This window comes from Eleginops maclovinus, chromosome 19 (genome assembly GCF_036324505.1).
Source record: "Eleginops maclovinus isolate JMC-PN-2008 ecotype Puerto Natales chromosome 19, JC_Emac_rtc_rv5, whole genome shotgun sequence".
Classification (NCBI taxonomy): domain Eukaryota; kingdom Metazoa; phylum Chordata; class Actinopteri; order Perciformes; family Eleginopidae; genus Eleginops; species Eleginops maclovinus.
The window spans coordinates 10,280,379-10,292,991 of NC_086367.1; the positions used below are offsets into that span (position 1 = coordinate 10,280,379).

At 43.4% G+C, this 12,613-nt stretch overlaps 1 protein-coding gene across 3 annotated transcripts in view; it reads left to right on the plus strand.

Annotated features, from left to right (window-relative positions):
• arid1b (AT-rich interactive domain 1B) overlaps nt 1–12,613 on the plus strand; it is a 161,683-nt gene that overhangs the window by 17,137 nt on the left and 131,933 nt on the right. For all 3 annotated transcript variants that reach the window (XM_063908161.1, XM_063908162.1, XM_063908163.1), the window contains exon 2: nt 6,980–7,180. In XM_063908161.1, coding sequence (XP_063764231.1) covers nt 6,980–7,180 — 201 coding nt within the window. The remainder of the gene's footprint in view (nt 1–6,979; nt 7,181–12,613) is intronic.

Here is a 12,613-nt window from a genome sequence, read left to right on the forward strand (position 1 = left end):
TTGTGGTTTTTCTTCAGATGAAGCTTTCATAATTTACTCTACTCCCTCTCCCTCAATGGCCAGCCTCCCAGCCTGAGGAGCTCGTTAAGCTTTGCCTTACAGGGAAGACTAATGGATGGCAGAGAATGCCCCCTCAGGACCCTTTAGCATCGTTTCCGTTGGTCTGCTCACTTAGTATTCACTTATGTATTTTCACCCTACTCTGAGCACAATATCATGAATAACCATTGCTAATTCATAAACACACTTGGCGATACGGGACCTCGTTCATAATTATCCAAGCTGCAGAAACTGCAGTTCCTCTCCAATACCATTCCATTAGCAAAGGTGGTGATTTCATTGAATAAGGGTGGAATCTAGCCTGCATATTTAATAGCAGCATTTCAGCTCCGCTCGGGGAGACGTGGGAAGCAAAAGGGCAGCACATTTACTCAAATAGCGTGTTCTCTCTCTCTTTGGGGCAGATGGGAGTTATTGTTCTTTCCTGTCCCCCTTTTTCGCTCTTTCATTCGGTTGTGTAACAGCATCTCTCCATGGGGTTCTGCGGACTGGGGAAGTGCATTCCTCTCGTTCCACCGCGACCCTTATATGAAATGGGGTTTTTTTTTTCTGCGGCCCTCTGCTGTCCCGGGGTTGCGGCAGGCAGGAAACACAGAGGACTGAGCGACAAGAAAAGACTTGGAATGTTGTCAGGGCTTCTTTCTCCACATCAGAAACTGTAAAAATAGGCAAGCAGCGCCGCAAGAGGTGCTCTCCCTGTATCCTGAAAGCATTTCATTTGCATTAGTTTCAAAGCGATGGTAGAACCGCCACACCAGCTAACCTAGAGGCTTTTCAATGGATTTTCTTCCGGGCGACAAACTTTTTTTCAAGGGAAACACTGCTGAAGTTTTAGGAAAGTTTGTTAGATGATTTAAAAACACATGCTCAGCACATAAAAACACTGTGTTATGAGAGAAAGAACGAGGAATTTTGATCCCTGACCAGACTTGAAAAACATTACAAAATGTCCCTTGGAAAAAGCTTCTTGCTTTAACTAGAACCGGCACAGGTTTATCTTCTTTTTATTCCTTGTTAAACAGGGAAAATCTAAAGGAATTTATTCTGGGACAACTGCATCCTGGCAGGAGATTTGACTGGCAAATGTGCGGTCTGTGTTCTCCCACACAGTGTTCTCTACTGTTTGCAGACGATCGCATTTTATTTGTTTTCATTCTCTAATGGTGTTCCGCAGTCTTGTCAGCCACGTCTTGTTTTGTCATTGAGGGTTTTCTCTTTTTTTCCCTCCTGTCCCTGACACTTCTTCAGCTCTCAGTCTTGGCGAAAGGAAAAGGCTCCGGCGACCCCGGCGACCCCAATCTCACTTGAGACAGATGAAGCAGCCTCTCTGCTTCTCCTGCTACCTCCCCTCTCATCCCCCTCCTCCCCTTGCTTAATGACGTCTTTGTGCCGGGCCGTGACGAACCGAGCGCTCGGGAACTTTTTGGAATGCAGGCTGGGGCTGGAACGAGGTTGGTGTGATTCCAAGCACCCTGATGTGCATGTGTGGTGTAAATATTGGTGTCAAACTTGGAGGGCACAGCGATCAACAGCTCTGAGGACGACCCAGGAGAGGGAGCAATTATGTGCATTGCGCCAAACACAAAAGCACGCCAGTCAGCCGCACAACAACAACCTTTTCTCTGGCTTTCTTTCTTTTCACAACGCGCAGCCGAACATATACGTTTCCCCACGTCTCCTTTACAGCTGTCACTCCCTGCTCCTCTCTCTCCTCGGATAATTTCATGCTCCTCTTTGCTACCCAGCCTGCATGCCTAGCTGCCCGTGCCATCCAGGCATATTGGGGCTGGGGAAAGGCAATTTGGATCTACCCAGCTCCCAGTCGACCAGTGCTGCTCTTCATTCATTATGAGACTTTTTACTAACAAGGCGCGCGTGCCGGGATACAGGCTGAGGTTGCGTTTCAAGACATAATTCACCAGATGTAGTACTCTAAGCGATTCAGCGGTCACATGGAAGCGCCACAATGCACACCGCTCAGCTACTTCCCTCTAGCTTAAGTTTTCAGGATGGGGGTAACGTGATAGGAAAGATCTCTCAAGGTTAAGTGTTGTGTGGTGTTGGTAAGTTAAGAAAATTGCCGGTGAAATGAAGTGATGGACCCAAGAGTGATCTCTTCCTCCCTGAGGCCCAGGCAGTGAGGAGTTAACAGCTCCTCTCCTCTCCGCTTGATGACATCAGTATTGTCTCTGCATCCATGAAATTAATTTTTCTAATCTTAGTCAGCAGGAGCGGGGGAATTTGCACACATTAATATGGAACTCGATCTGTACTCGCCCACTGCTGCAGTCTCCTCTTACTCTCTCCTCCTCCCCCCCCATCTTTTTCTCCTTTCCACCCCATTCTATTTTTCATCCGTTTGAAACAGTAGGGCCCAAATGCACCGCCTGAAATGCAGAGGTTTGTTCTGAAGGCCGGGGCATTGCCGGGGCCCCACTGTGGAATAGGAATGGGAGAGTGCTCGGCTGCGTGGTATAAATAAAACACATAAAAGACAAGGCTGATTGTCCCAGCAGACCGACCGACTCTGGCTGCAGCATGTTGATTCTCCTGAGACAGACGCGGCGCAGAGGATAAAGAGGATCCATTGACAATAATTATCCTTATTTGTTTCTCCTCACAAATACACACAGGCTCAAACGCTTTCATTACACAGGTATAAAAAGCCGGCGTTCAGCAGCAGCTCCTACAAGAAAAACACAAGATAATCAATACCCAAAAGGCATCTTGGGGCTAATTTTCATACACAATCAGGCTTGATGCGTTCTTCTATGGTGATATTCAGAACCATTTTCACATGGCAGTAATTTGCTCAATGTGATTGCCGAATTGGTTTTCATAATATAATGGTTGAAAAATATGAAACCTGCTATATTTGTAGACTGAAGCTAAGTACAGGGAGCTTTAGAGCGCCAGTACTCACTGCAGCTGCTGGTTCTTTGGGATCTCATAGGAACTGTTTCCTACTCAACAGGAAAAGTCTGTTCTAATCTAGACAGTATTGAACCACAAGGTGATATAACGGATCGTAATAGTTGAATTGCTTTTTTGAGGTTCAACTATTCCTCTAATAGTAGCCGTCTCTCAGCAAAACAGGTTGTTCATAAAAAATGTATTGAAGGAGAAAGAAAAAACAGAGGATTTTAGTGGAAACATGTAAACAGGTGCAGCAAATACAGTTACAGTACATTTGTGTGAGCCAGTTACTGTTTCCTCCGTGTGTGTGTGTGTGTGTGTGTGTGTGTGTGTGGATAGTAAATAACTGAAATGAAGGCCTGGTGCAGACAGGTGATGATTTGGGCATCTGGTGTGAAGGACGAGGGCAGCAATAGCCACAGGGACAAAGTGTTTAAGTGAGTGTGTGTTCCTGCGTGCCAGCCTTGTATGGAAGCACTTTCATTCCCCACGGCTGATAAATCAAAAATATTTTTGCGAAACAATTCCCACATTCAAAATGAATTTGGAATAATAGCCATTTACCAATATTGTTTTATGTCTGTTTGATCCCAGTGTGTGTCTCATAATCCACATCGCCGAGCCTTTTGTGTCGAGCGTTTTGTCTCTTTCTGATTAGCAACTTAGAACATTAAAGTGAGAAGGAATACAATAATTTTTTTTGCAACATAAAAATGTTGTCGATTGAGCTCAGAAAAGCAATTTAGCAGGTTTCACCCCACAGTAATTTCACCCATGTTCTGTTTTAATGGCTTTGTTTTGCAAAAAAAAGAGGAAAAAAATCCTCACGAGAGTCAGAAAGCTGGAGAGGAGTTCATAAATTGAATTTTAAATTTAGCAGTTGAATTACTATTGTCTCCCTTACCTCCTCCCCTTCCTCCATTGAATGCCATGCCCAGATGAACAAAAGTGAAAAACACATTTTGAAGAAAATAAAAAACAATTTCTCTGTATTCCCTCAAGTTTTTTATCTGCTGTCCCTCCCGGCGCAAACACGATTCACTTTGTGTCATATCCCTAATTTTTTTTTTCTAAGTACAGACATTTCTCCGAGGAGGGGGAAAAAAATAATGTTTCAATTTATGAAGAATTGTTGTCTGGGTATGTTTTTTTTATGCCTGGTGGTGTCAGGGAAACGGTGGGCATATCTCTAGGAAAAGGCGGCAGTGGGCTGAAATCTCATTTAGTGGAACTTGTCATGAGAGTAGATATGAGGCTCCGTTTGGGGAAGCGGAGAATCATTTTTTCCCCCTCCATGGACAGGTGTGGATAATGCCATGTGTGGAAGATGGAGCTCTGTATCATTTTATTGAGGATGTTTTATTTAAGAATTTCCCACAAGTGCGCAAGAGAGTGGGAGAGAGATGAGAGGGATCAACAGTGAGAGCTGCAAGATTCTACTAATACAGTTTTGTGTGTGTGTGTGTGTGTTGTGTGTTGTGTGTTGTGTGTTTAATGGAGCGTCCACTTATGCAATCCCAAAACTCTGAAGTTGTTTTCTGTGTCCAGTGCCTTTCTAAGTGCAGCAGTTTTTTGGGTATTTTCTTTTTGCAAGTGTGTGTTTACACTTGGCAGCCATGTGAGGGGATTTACTCGTGTTGCGCTCAGCAGTTCTGGCAAACGGAGGACCTCTTGAGATGGATTGGTGAACTGGAGGGAGCTGGGGTGGGTGTGTGTCCCGTATCATGAGTGGCACGGTGCCCTGGATTTTTTAGAAACTGGAGAGTGTCGCCCTTTTGCTTTTTTATTGCTTAGTGGACGTGTGTGTGTGTGTGTGTGTGTGTGTGTGTGTGTGTGTGTGTGTGTGTGTGTGTGTGTGTGTGTGTGTGTGTGGGTGTGGGTGTGGGTGTGGGTGTGGGTGTGGGTTGGTGGGTGGGTGGGTGCCTTGTGAGTGAACAAACATTTGAGCAGATCATGTGTTGCCCTGCGCTCTAGAGGAAACACCAGTATTGCTACATTAGAAGCACAGGGCCAGAGTCAAATTTAGCACATCAAAAAATTATCTGCCTTTGATATTCAGTTGGTTTTGTGCAGACGCTGTAAAGGACTTAATCTATTTTAGTAGCAATCAAAATGAAGTTATTAGGTCACTGTAGTTCCGGTTCAATCAGGGTCTGCATTGTTTTCCTGAGCAATAAGCAGCCAAGACAGATAATATAAATCAAGGATTAGAAATGGAAGTTTATCCATCATTATTTCGAAAAAGATATTAATGATTTTTCTTTCCAAAACATTTTCTTTTTGCACTGCAATGGCTCATAACTGTAATTATTCCCTAATGTGCTTCACTCTAATGCTGGCAATCATGTTGTCATTAGGTGTCAGATTTGTCCAGAGCTTAAATATTTCATTTTATGTCAGAGCTGCTTGGCGAGCTCTTTGACTTTAGTAACAGGATGCTTATTAGCGAATATGAATGGGAGAGGTAAGTCAAGAATACCGAACAGGAAGTGGATGCATTACACACAGAGATGGCAAAATAAAAGTTTTTCTCTCTTTCTTAGGATTAGGCTCTCAAAATCCTGCTGATGCAGACCTTTGCAGGATAACCCCCCATTCTCCTCACACACCGCCATGCTGCTAAAGAACTTTTAGACACCCCAGAGTACTCATTTCTATCTCTCTTGCACACGCTCTGGCATTCTTTCTCGATCCCTCTCTCTCTTTTTCTCCTCTGCACTCTGTGAAATAGTCCAATGTACTCCACGCACATGCCTCAGTAGACAAAACCACTCTAAAGCTGGAGCGGCGTAACCGTCCGCACGTAACCTGCTGAATAAAGTGCTCCCATCCCCTGACATGTCTGCCTGATATTAGCCCGGCAATATGAGGCAGCGGCAATTTCTCCTCTGCGCTAGACGAGGCGATATTGAGTTGGGAAGAGGAGAGGGAACTGAGGAGGGAGCTGGTGGTGGTGGAGGAGGAGGAGGAGGAGGAGGAGGGGGTTGGGGGTTAGTTAGAGATGAGAGGAGACGTGAAAATGTGTGTGTGTGTGTGTGTGTGTGTGTGTGTGTGTGTGTGAGAAACAGTAGGAAAAAAATGTCATAAATCACACATGATCCTACACGGCGGAGACAAAAGGGAGAAAGCATGAGAGGAGAGATAGAAGAAGAAGTCCACATTATCTGGCCCGGCACACAGACAAACACGTCGCTACGGATGACGGATTAGCATTAGCTGGACGCACTGTAGTGGAATTTTCGGAGGGCTCACTGAGACCCAAAACAACCTTTTAAAAAGTGTTCTGAAATACTCACGATGGGATAAATAGCCCTTGACACCTTCTCTTTCTTCTCTTTGATTGTGTTTTGTGTTCATATAAGAAGTTAGCTCCCAACTCCACTTCGCTGCCTAGGGTTCCCTCCTGGGATTCAAACTCCAAATGCCTCGTCACCATTGTAATGCACAGTTTAAACCCCTGCCATACTCTCAACACTTAACCATTTTCTTATTGGAATTCAGAAGAGCATGAACGCTAATGTAATTATCCGTATTCCTGCCAGTGATCAGTAAGCAACAACATGCAAACAAGCGAGCGATCGCTGCACGACGATTACTGGCACGGCTGGGCTGTGGTTGTGGGAACAAGGCCATACAGTTTTTATTGCTCTGGCTTGCCATTGCTTTAAACAACATTTACAACACTTTTAAAAAGCCTTTCAGACATTAAAACAAAGATACAAGCTCTAGGTTTTAATTAAATCATTATATTTTGGCCCTACTCCAGAAAACCGTGCTCCTGATAGCTTTACGCAGTAAACATCTTTTGCTTAGACTTTAATTTAAGGCTTTTGCTCGCTAGATAAATCAATGGCGGCTGTGGTTTGTGCATTAAGTGGACTAGTGTCCAACTTGGCAGACTGTAGATGAATTATTAACCAATCACGAAGAATCGTCGGGTTGGAATGTCAAATATTATCCGATAAGAAAAGCATATCATTAATCCCTCTTTTCCCCTCTACAGGTGTCCTCCATGGACTTCATGGCTATGAAGCGCTCGCAGCTGTACAGCATGGCCAACAATCCCTACTCCAGCCAACAGCAAGGGGGCGGGCCTTACCCTCCGAACCAGCCATACACATCGCCTCCTCCGCACAGATATCCTATGAGTATGCAGGGGAGGGCCCAGATGGGCATGGGTGGGATGCAGTACCCTCAACAGCAGGTATGTCAACAAACGCTACGCTTTCATGCAATTCATGAACAATCCCCCTCCCCCCTGTGATGCTGATCCAGATCTTTGTATCTGGTCTTATTAGTGATATTGCTGTGGGACATTTGCTTCTTGTGATGGAACATTCTCTAGCCGTTTTCCCCCTGAAGGCTTGGCATGTTCAATTTGAGATCCGGCCTAATATCCCAGGCAGCACATCTCTCACGCGCCCGGCATGTGGTGGTGTCACTCCTGCTCATCACTCAGTTTCCCCCTCAGACTCCCACTGGAGCAAGATGGATTTGATGCTGGGTGCTTTAATATTTGTTGTTTGCTTCTGGACTGTGTGTGCTTGTTTGTTTGTTTGTATTGTTTTTGTATGCATGTCTCTTTATCTGTGTGTAATGGAATGCTTTCTGTGTAGCCAAAACAGACACACACACAGCCGACCCACGTCACAGTCTCTCTGTGCGATACAATAGGCCTGTGTTGGAGACAATAGCGCTTCTGTGTGCTTTATTGAGTCTTAAGTAAATCCCATTTGGACTGGAAGATGTGTGTTGGAGGGAGAGATACAGAGAAAGTATGCATGTGTATTAATCTGTGTGTGCTATATGCTATATGTGTGTGTTTGTGGATGATACGCGTGTCCCACATTTCTGGCAGAACACAAACTTCTTCCGTGTGACAAATCTAGCTCCATCAGTGCGGTGTGTAGTGAAACAGCAGTACTGAGAGCAACAGCGAGAGACGGGGGAGTGTCCCCCGCTGTCAGTGCCTGCTATATTTAGTCAGCCCGGTCTGCTGGCCTGGACACCTCTTATTGGGGCGAGCCAGCTTCCACACATAGCAAGTCCACAAAGAGAGAGTGAAAGAGAGAGAGAGGGAGAAACACAGATGGACTGACAGACAACCTTCTTACATTGTCTTAATTGAATAGATTTTGTTATATGGAATATGCTTTTGTCAGAAACAATGGAATCCAAATGACATGTTTTTTCATTACTTTATTGATGCTATGTTTGTTTATACTATGCTTTTTATGAATACACAAAGCCTGTACCCTCAAAATCTAAATAGTATTAACACAAGCATACAATAAATACAATAATTAAAAATCTTATCTTTATTTATTTATTTTCAACAGCTTCAAAAGCTTCAAAGTATTAAATAAATTCACAGCATTAACCAAAAATAGGCTGTGGCCAGGACTTCTTATGCCTACCCTTATCACTATACCAACAAAATTAAACAGTGATGACATCATCTGCCAATAAGTTCAAAGTGTTAAAGATAAGATAAGATAGAAGTACATTATTAATCCCAAACTGGGACATTTTTGTGTGTTGATAAAGCTCTAATTTACTTACTGAGACTTCATTACCCAGACTGCCGATCTAAACCTCATCTGACGCATTTTGATGATGTCAACACACTCTTAGAACGAGCATTATTGAGGAGGCTCGGGGCTTTCACAGCATGAAATACACACAATTGGGAGCGAGTGGGGGTGTGTATGTGGAGACAAGCTGTGCATAGAGAGTAATGACGTACAGTCAGTCACGCACAAAAATACATCCCCGTTGCTGCTCTGTGATGAAATCCTCGGGCGTATTACATAGCCCGAACGTAGCGCTATGGAACGTAATTAGTTCAAATAGAATTAGTTGTTCACTCTGGCTGTAGCCATGGGAAATGCGCTTCTAAAGTTTCTAATTATCTGGCTCTGGCTTTAAAAGCAGCACCACCGCATTGCCTATCTGCAGCCGGTGAAATCTAGCTCACAGTAATGAGTTTGGAGGAGGAGGTTTAATTCCACATTCTCAGATGAGCGTAATGAGCCTCACCTACTGAAAAGCGGTCAGGGGTCTGAGCGGGGAGGGCTGAAAACGAGTGCCCCAGATGTGCACTGCAAAATATACTGTACAGCGAGTCTTAAAGTGACTAATAATTACATATCAAAAGATGCAGCAGACGCAGTTAGGATGGACATAATTGCAGCTGTGTGTGTTGGAGGATAAATCCCCCCCTCCCTCTTTCTTAACCTCACATGCTAAGAAACTGCCCCAGGATCAGCTGCACAGAACATTCCCACCGTCTCCTTGACTGCGGCTGCATCTGCAAGGGGGATTGTGGGTGATGTAAGACACGGCACACACAATTCCCCATGATGCATTGCGCTTCAGGGCTGAGACCTCAGCTTGTTACAGCCAAGCATGCTGGGATGTTGCCAGGCAACGTGACGTCAACAAAGATATGCATGTACGTCTATCTCTGTGATTTCCCCAGGACTGAGTGACTGTGTGTGTGTGTGTGTGTGTGTGTGTGTGTGTGTGTGTGTGTGTGTGTGTGTGTGTGTGTGTGTGTCTGTGTGTCTGTGTGTCTGTGTGTTTGTGAGTGTGTGTAGTGGGTTTTAGCAGAGGAACAAAAGGTCCTCTTTGACTGTCTTTCATTATTATGATTAAATCCTGCTGAAATTAAGCCCCTCTCGTATTAAATAAAGACTCCACAGTAATACATTTCATCCAGTGGAGGTATTGGATTTAAGCTAACTCCGTCCTATTTACAAGACTCTCTGTGAAAATGTTTCTTCGCAACTGTTTACCTACAATGGTCACAGGTATTTTATCCTTTAATTAAAGGGAATGTTATAACCAAAATTATATCTGGCCATCTATTTTTTTGTCTTTTTGTAGATTTTGAATTGTCTTACTGAATTGTTAACCACAACCCCAGAAAAATAAAGATTACTGGACTTGACTCGAGACATACAATTCTCCAAAATAATTATTAAACAAATTTAAGAAAAACGGAAAAACCTGTATATAGGTATAGCTACTCTATTGAATCTATATCCATAATTTGTTTTCCTGTTACTGGAAATCCATGGACCTCTCTGTGAACTGTTTTTTTACATTATTGTCTTCCAGTAAAAAATAAATAGTCCCTATGAAAATTGTTGACAGCAGACTATTGTTTGATGTGTTTAGGACCACAAACAACTGGGGATGGGGTCAAAGACTGATGACAGATTTCTGGTGACAGATATCAAACAAAAAAAACTGCAGGATCTTCTGTGTTTGTGTGTGTATTTATGTGCATAACACAACATCACAAACACAATAGGTAGCTAGATTCTACCTTTCATTACATATCTATGTAAAATATGCTATATCCACACAGTGAAAAGTATATATTTAAGCACTCTGAGGCCTACATCCTGTATTGACACACTCACATATCCATAAAAAAGTCCTCTCCTAGAATTCATTTAAACACTGTGACATATATAGATACTCACTGTGTTTTTTTTGAGTCCAGGAAAACTTATTGGGAAAGTTTAACCTGTTAAAGCCCATTTTATTGATTTATTCACTGTAGCGCAGACTGTCTCCTCAGTCAGACATATGCGAGCACAGCCAGTATGCACATGATCATACATGCACTCTCACACACGCCGTGACGGATTCTGAACAGTGCAGTTCATTACCAATTAGCTATACTCTCCTCATGGCCCCCTTTCCTTGATCCAGCCATAAAAGGTAAGCACAGACACTGATCCCACTGTTGATGTCTGAGATTTAATCCTTCCTACTAGCCTCCAGCGAATACGCCTCAAACTCGCATTAGGTGTAGTTGGCATCTTGCGGCATCTGCATGCATGCCGAAGAGTGCTGGTGAAGAGTTTAAGTGTGTGTGTGTGTGTGTGTGTGTGTGTGTGTGTGTGTGTGTGTGTGTGTGTGTGTGTGTGTGTGTGTGTGTGTGTGTGTGTGTGTGTGTGTGTGTGTGTGTGTGTGTGTGTGTGTGTGTGTGTGTGTGTGTGTGTGTGTGTGTGTGTGTGTGTGTGTGTGTGTGTGTGTGTGTGTGTGCGCGTGGAGTGATGGGAACCAGAAAAAAACGTATCAGCAAGAGGAAGTGGAAGAAGGAGGCGGGTGTCTTGGTAACACGAAGAAAAGCGTCTGTTTGGGAAGTGGAATGAAGTTGAAAGCAAAAAAAAACTAGCCAATTCTTAGCGTAATTTCCTGTGATTTCAAAGTTGGCAGACAGAGAGGAAAAGGAATTTGAAGGAAACATCGGTGTTTGATGTGAGAAGAGGGGAGGGGTGACGCAGGGGGAGAAACAAAAAAAAAAGATATCCTGGAAAATGAAAGAAAGGGAGAAATAGAAAAGGGTAGGAGTGTGTATGTGTGTGTCTATATGGAGAGTCAGCCAGAAACCATTACCAGTGCTGGCTGTTTTTTCCTTAAACACTGGGCCAACTTAATAGAAGCCAAGCATTTAAAGTCAAGTGGAAATGTGGCTGACCCACTGCTGGTCAGTCCATACAAACGAAAACCCACCTTCACGAGTCTGCCGTCTTTCACAACTTTGTATAGATGTGTTTAAATCACAGTTTGCTAACAACAATTTCAGGAATCCCCTTTGTTCAGTAGTGATCAGCTAAGGAAGAAATGTACATCTGTTTCTTTGAAAAGCCTGCAATTCAATCAACCGGGCAAGCTGTGTTCATTCCTAAATAATAAGCAACATTTCAGGATGTGTTCACATCTCCCTCTTTATTCACTTCGTTCATTTCTGCATTACAACAACATGTTTTTCAAATTGGTTTTCACCACAGCTTACCACTAGATTAAAACCAGAGTCATGCAGCTGTCAATGTAGAACTTGTATTGCTTTTAAATCAAGTTGTAGACCTAGAAAAGAAGCACTGGTTTCACTTTAGTTCAAAAATAACAATCCATATAGGTGTTCTGTGTTGTAGTTTGGTAACAAAATAGGCCTCTGCATTTCAACATGTGGAAGAAAAAAAAAGCACAGGGTGTAAATATTCAACTTAATGATGGCTGCATTCCATTTAGCCTCAGTCTCAGGGTCTTGGTATCACTCATACTGATTTATATCACACTGTCCTGGATTACTTGGACACTTGTATAGAGTGGAGCCATCGTTAGTGTTATAAGTAACACCTGTGTTTTTCCTACCAAAGGAACTGAGACAGCTAAAGGGATTCAGCCATGGTTAATTCAAATATTCACACCTGTGTGACATAGCTACAGTAACTAAGTGTCTCTCATGGAAAAGATTGATTGACAGGTCTTTTAATGCCTAACCAGAATAATGAGACAATAAGCATTTTACTTAATCACCTTTGCTATTAATCAAAATATAATTTGTGAGTACTTATCATGGCCAGAAGAAACAGTGATTGGGCTCTTAAGTTACTATTAAAACAAAAAGCTGTAAAAATCCTTCCAAACATCATCTTGTGGATGATCGACTTCAGGGAGTTAGATGGGTAATTTACGACATTGATTGAGCCTGGCTAGGGGGGGTTCCTCACTGTTCGAGAGAGCGAGGGCCACTTGGAAGCACTTAGGGGCCCCGGGTGCTGGGGGTGTCTCTGGGGTTAATGCAGCCAGCGCTGCTGCCTCTGACGGATGGCTG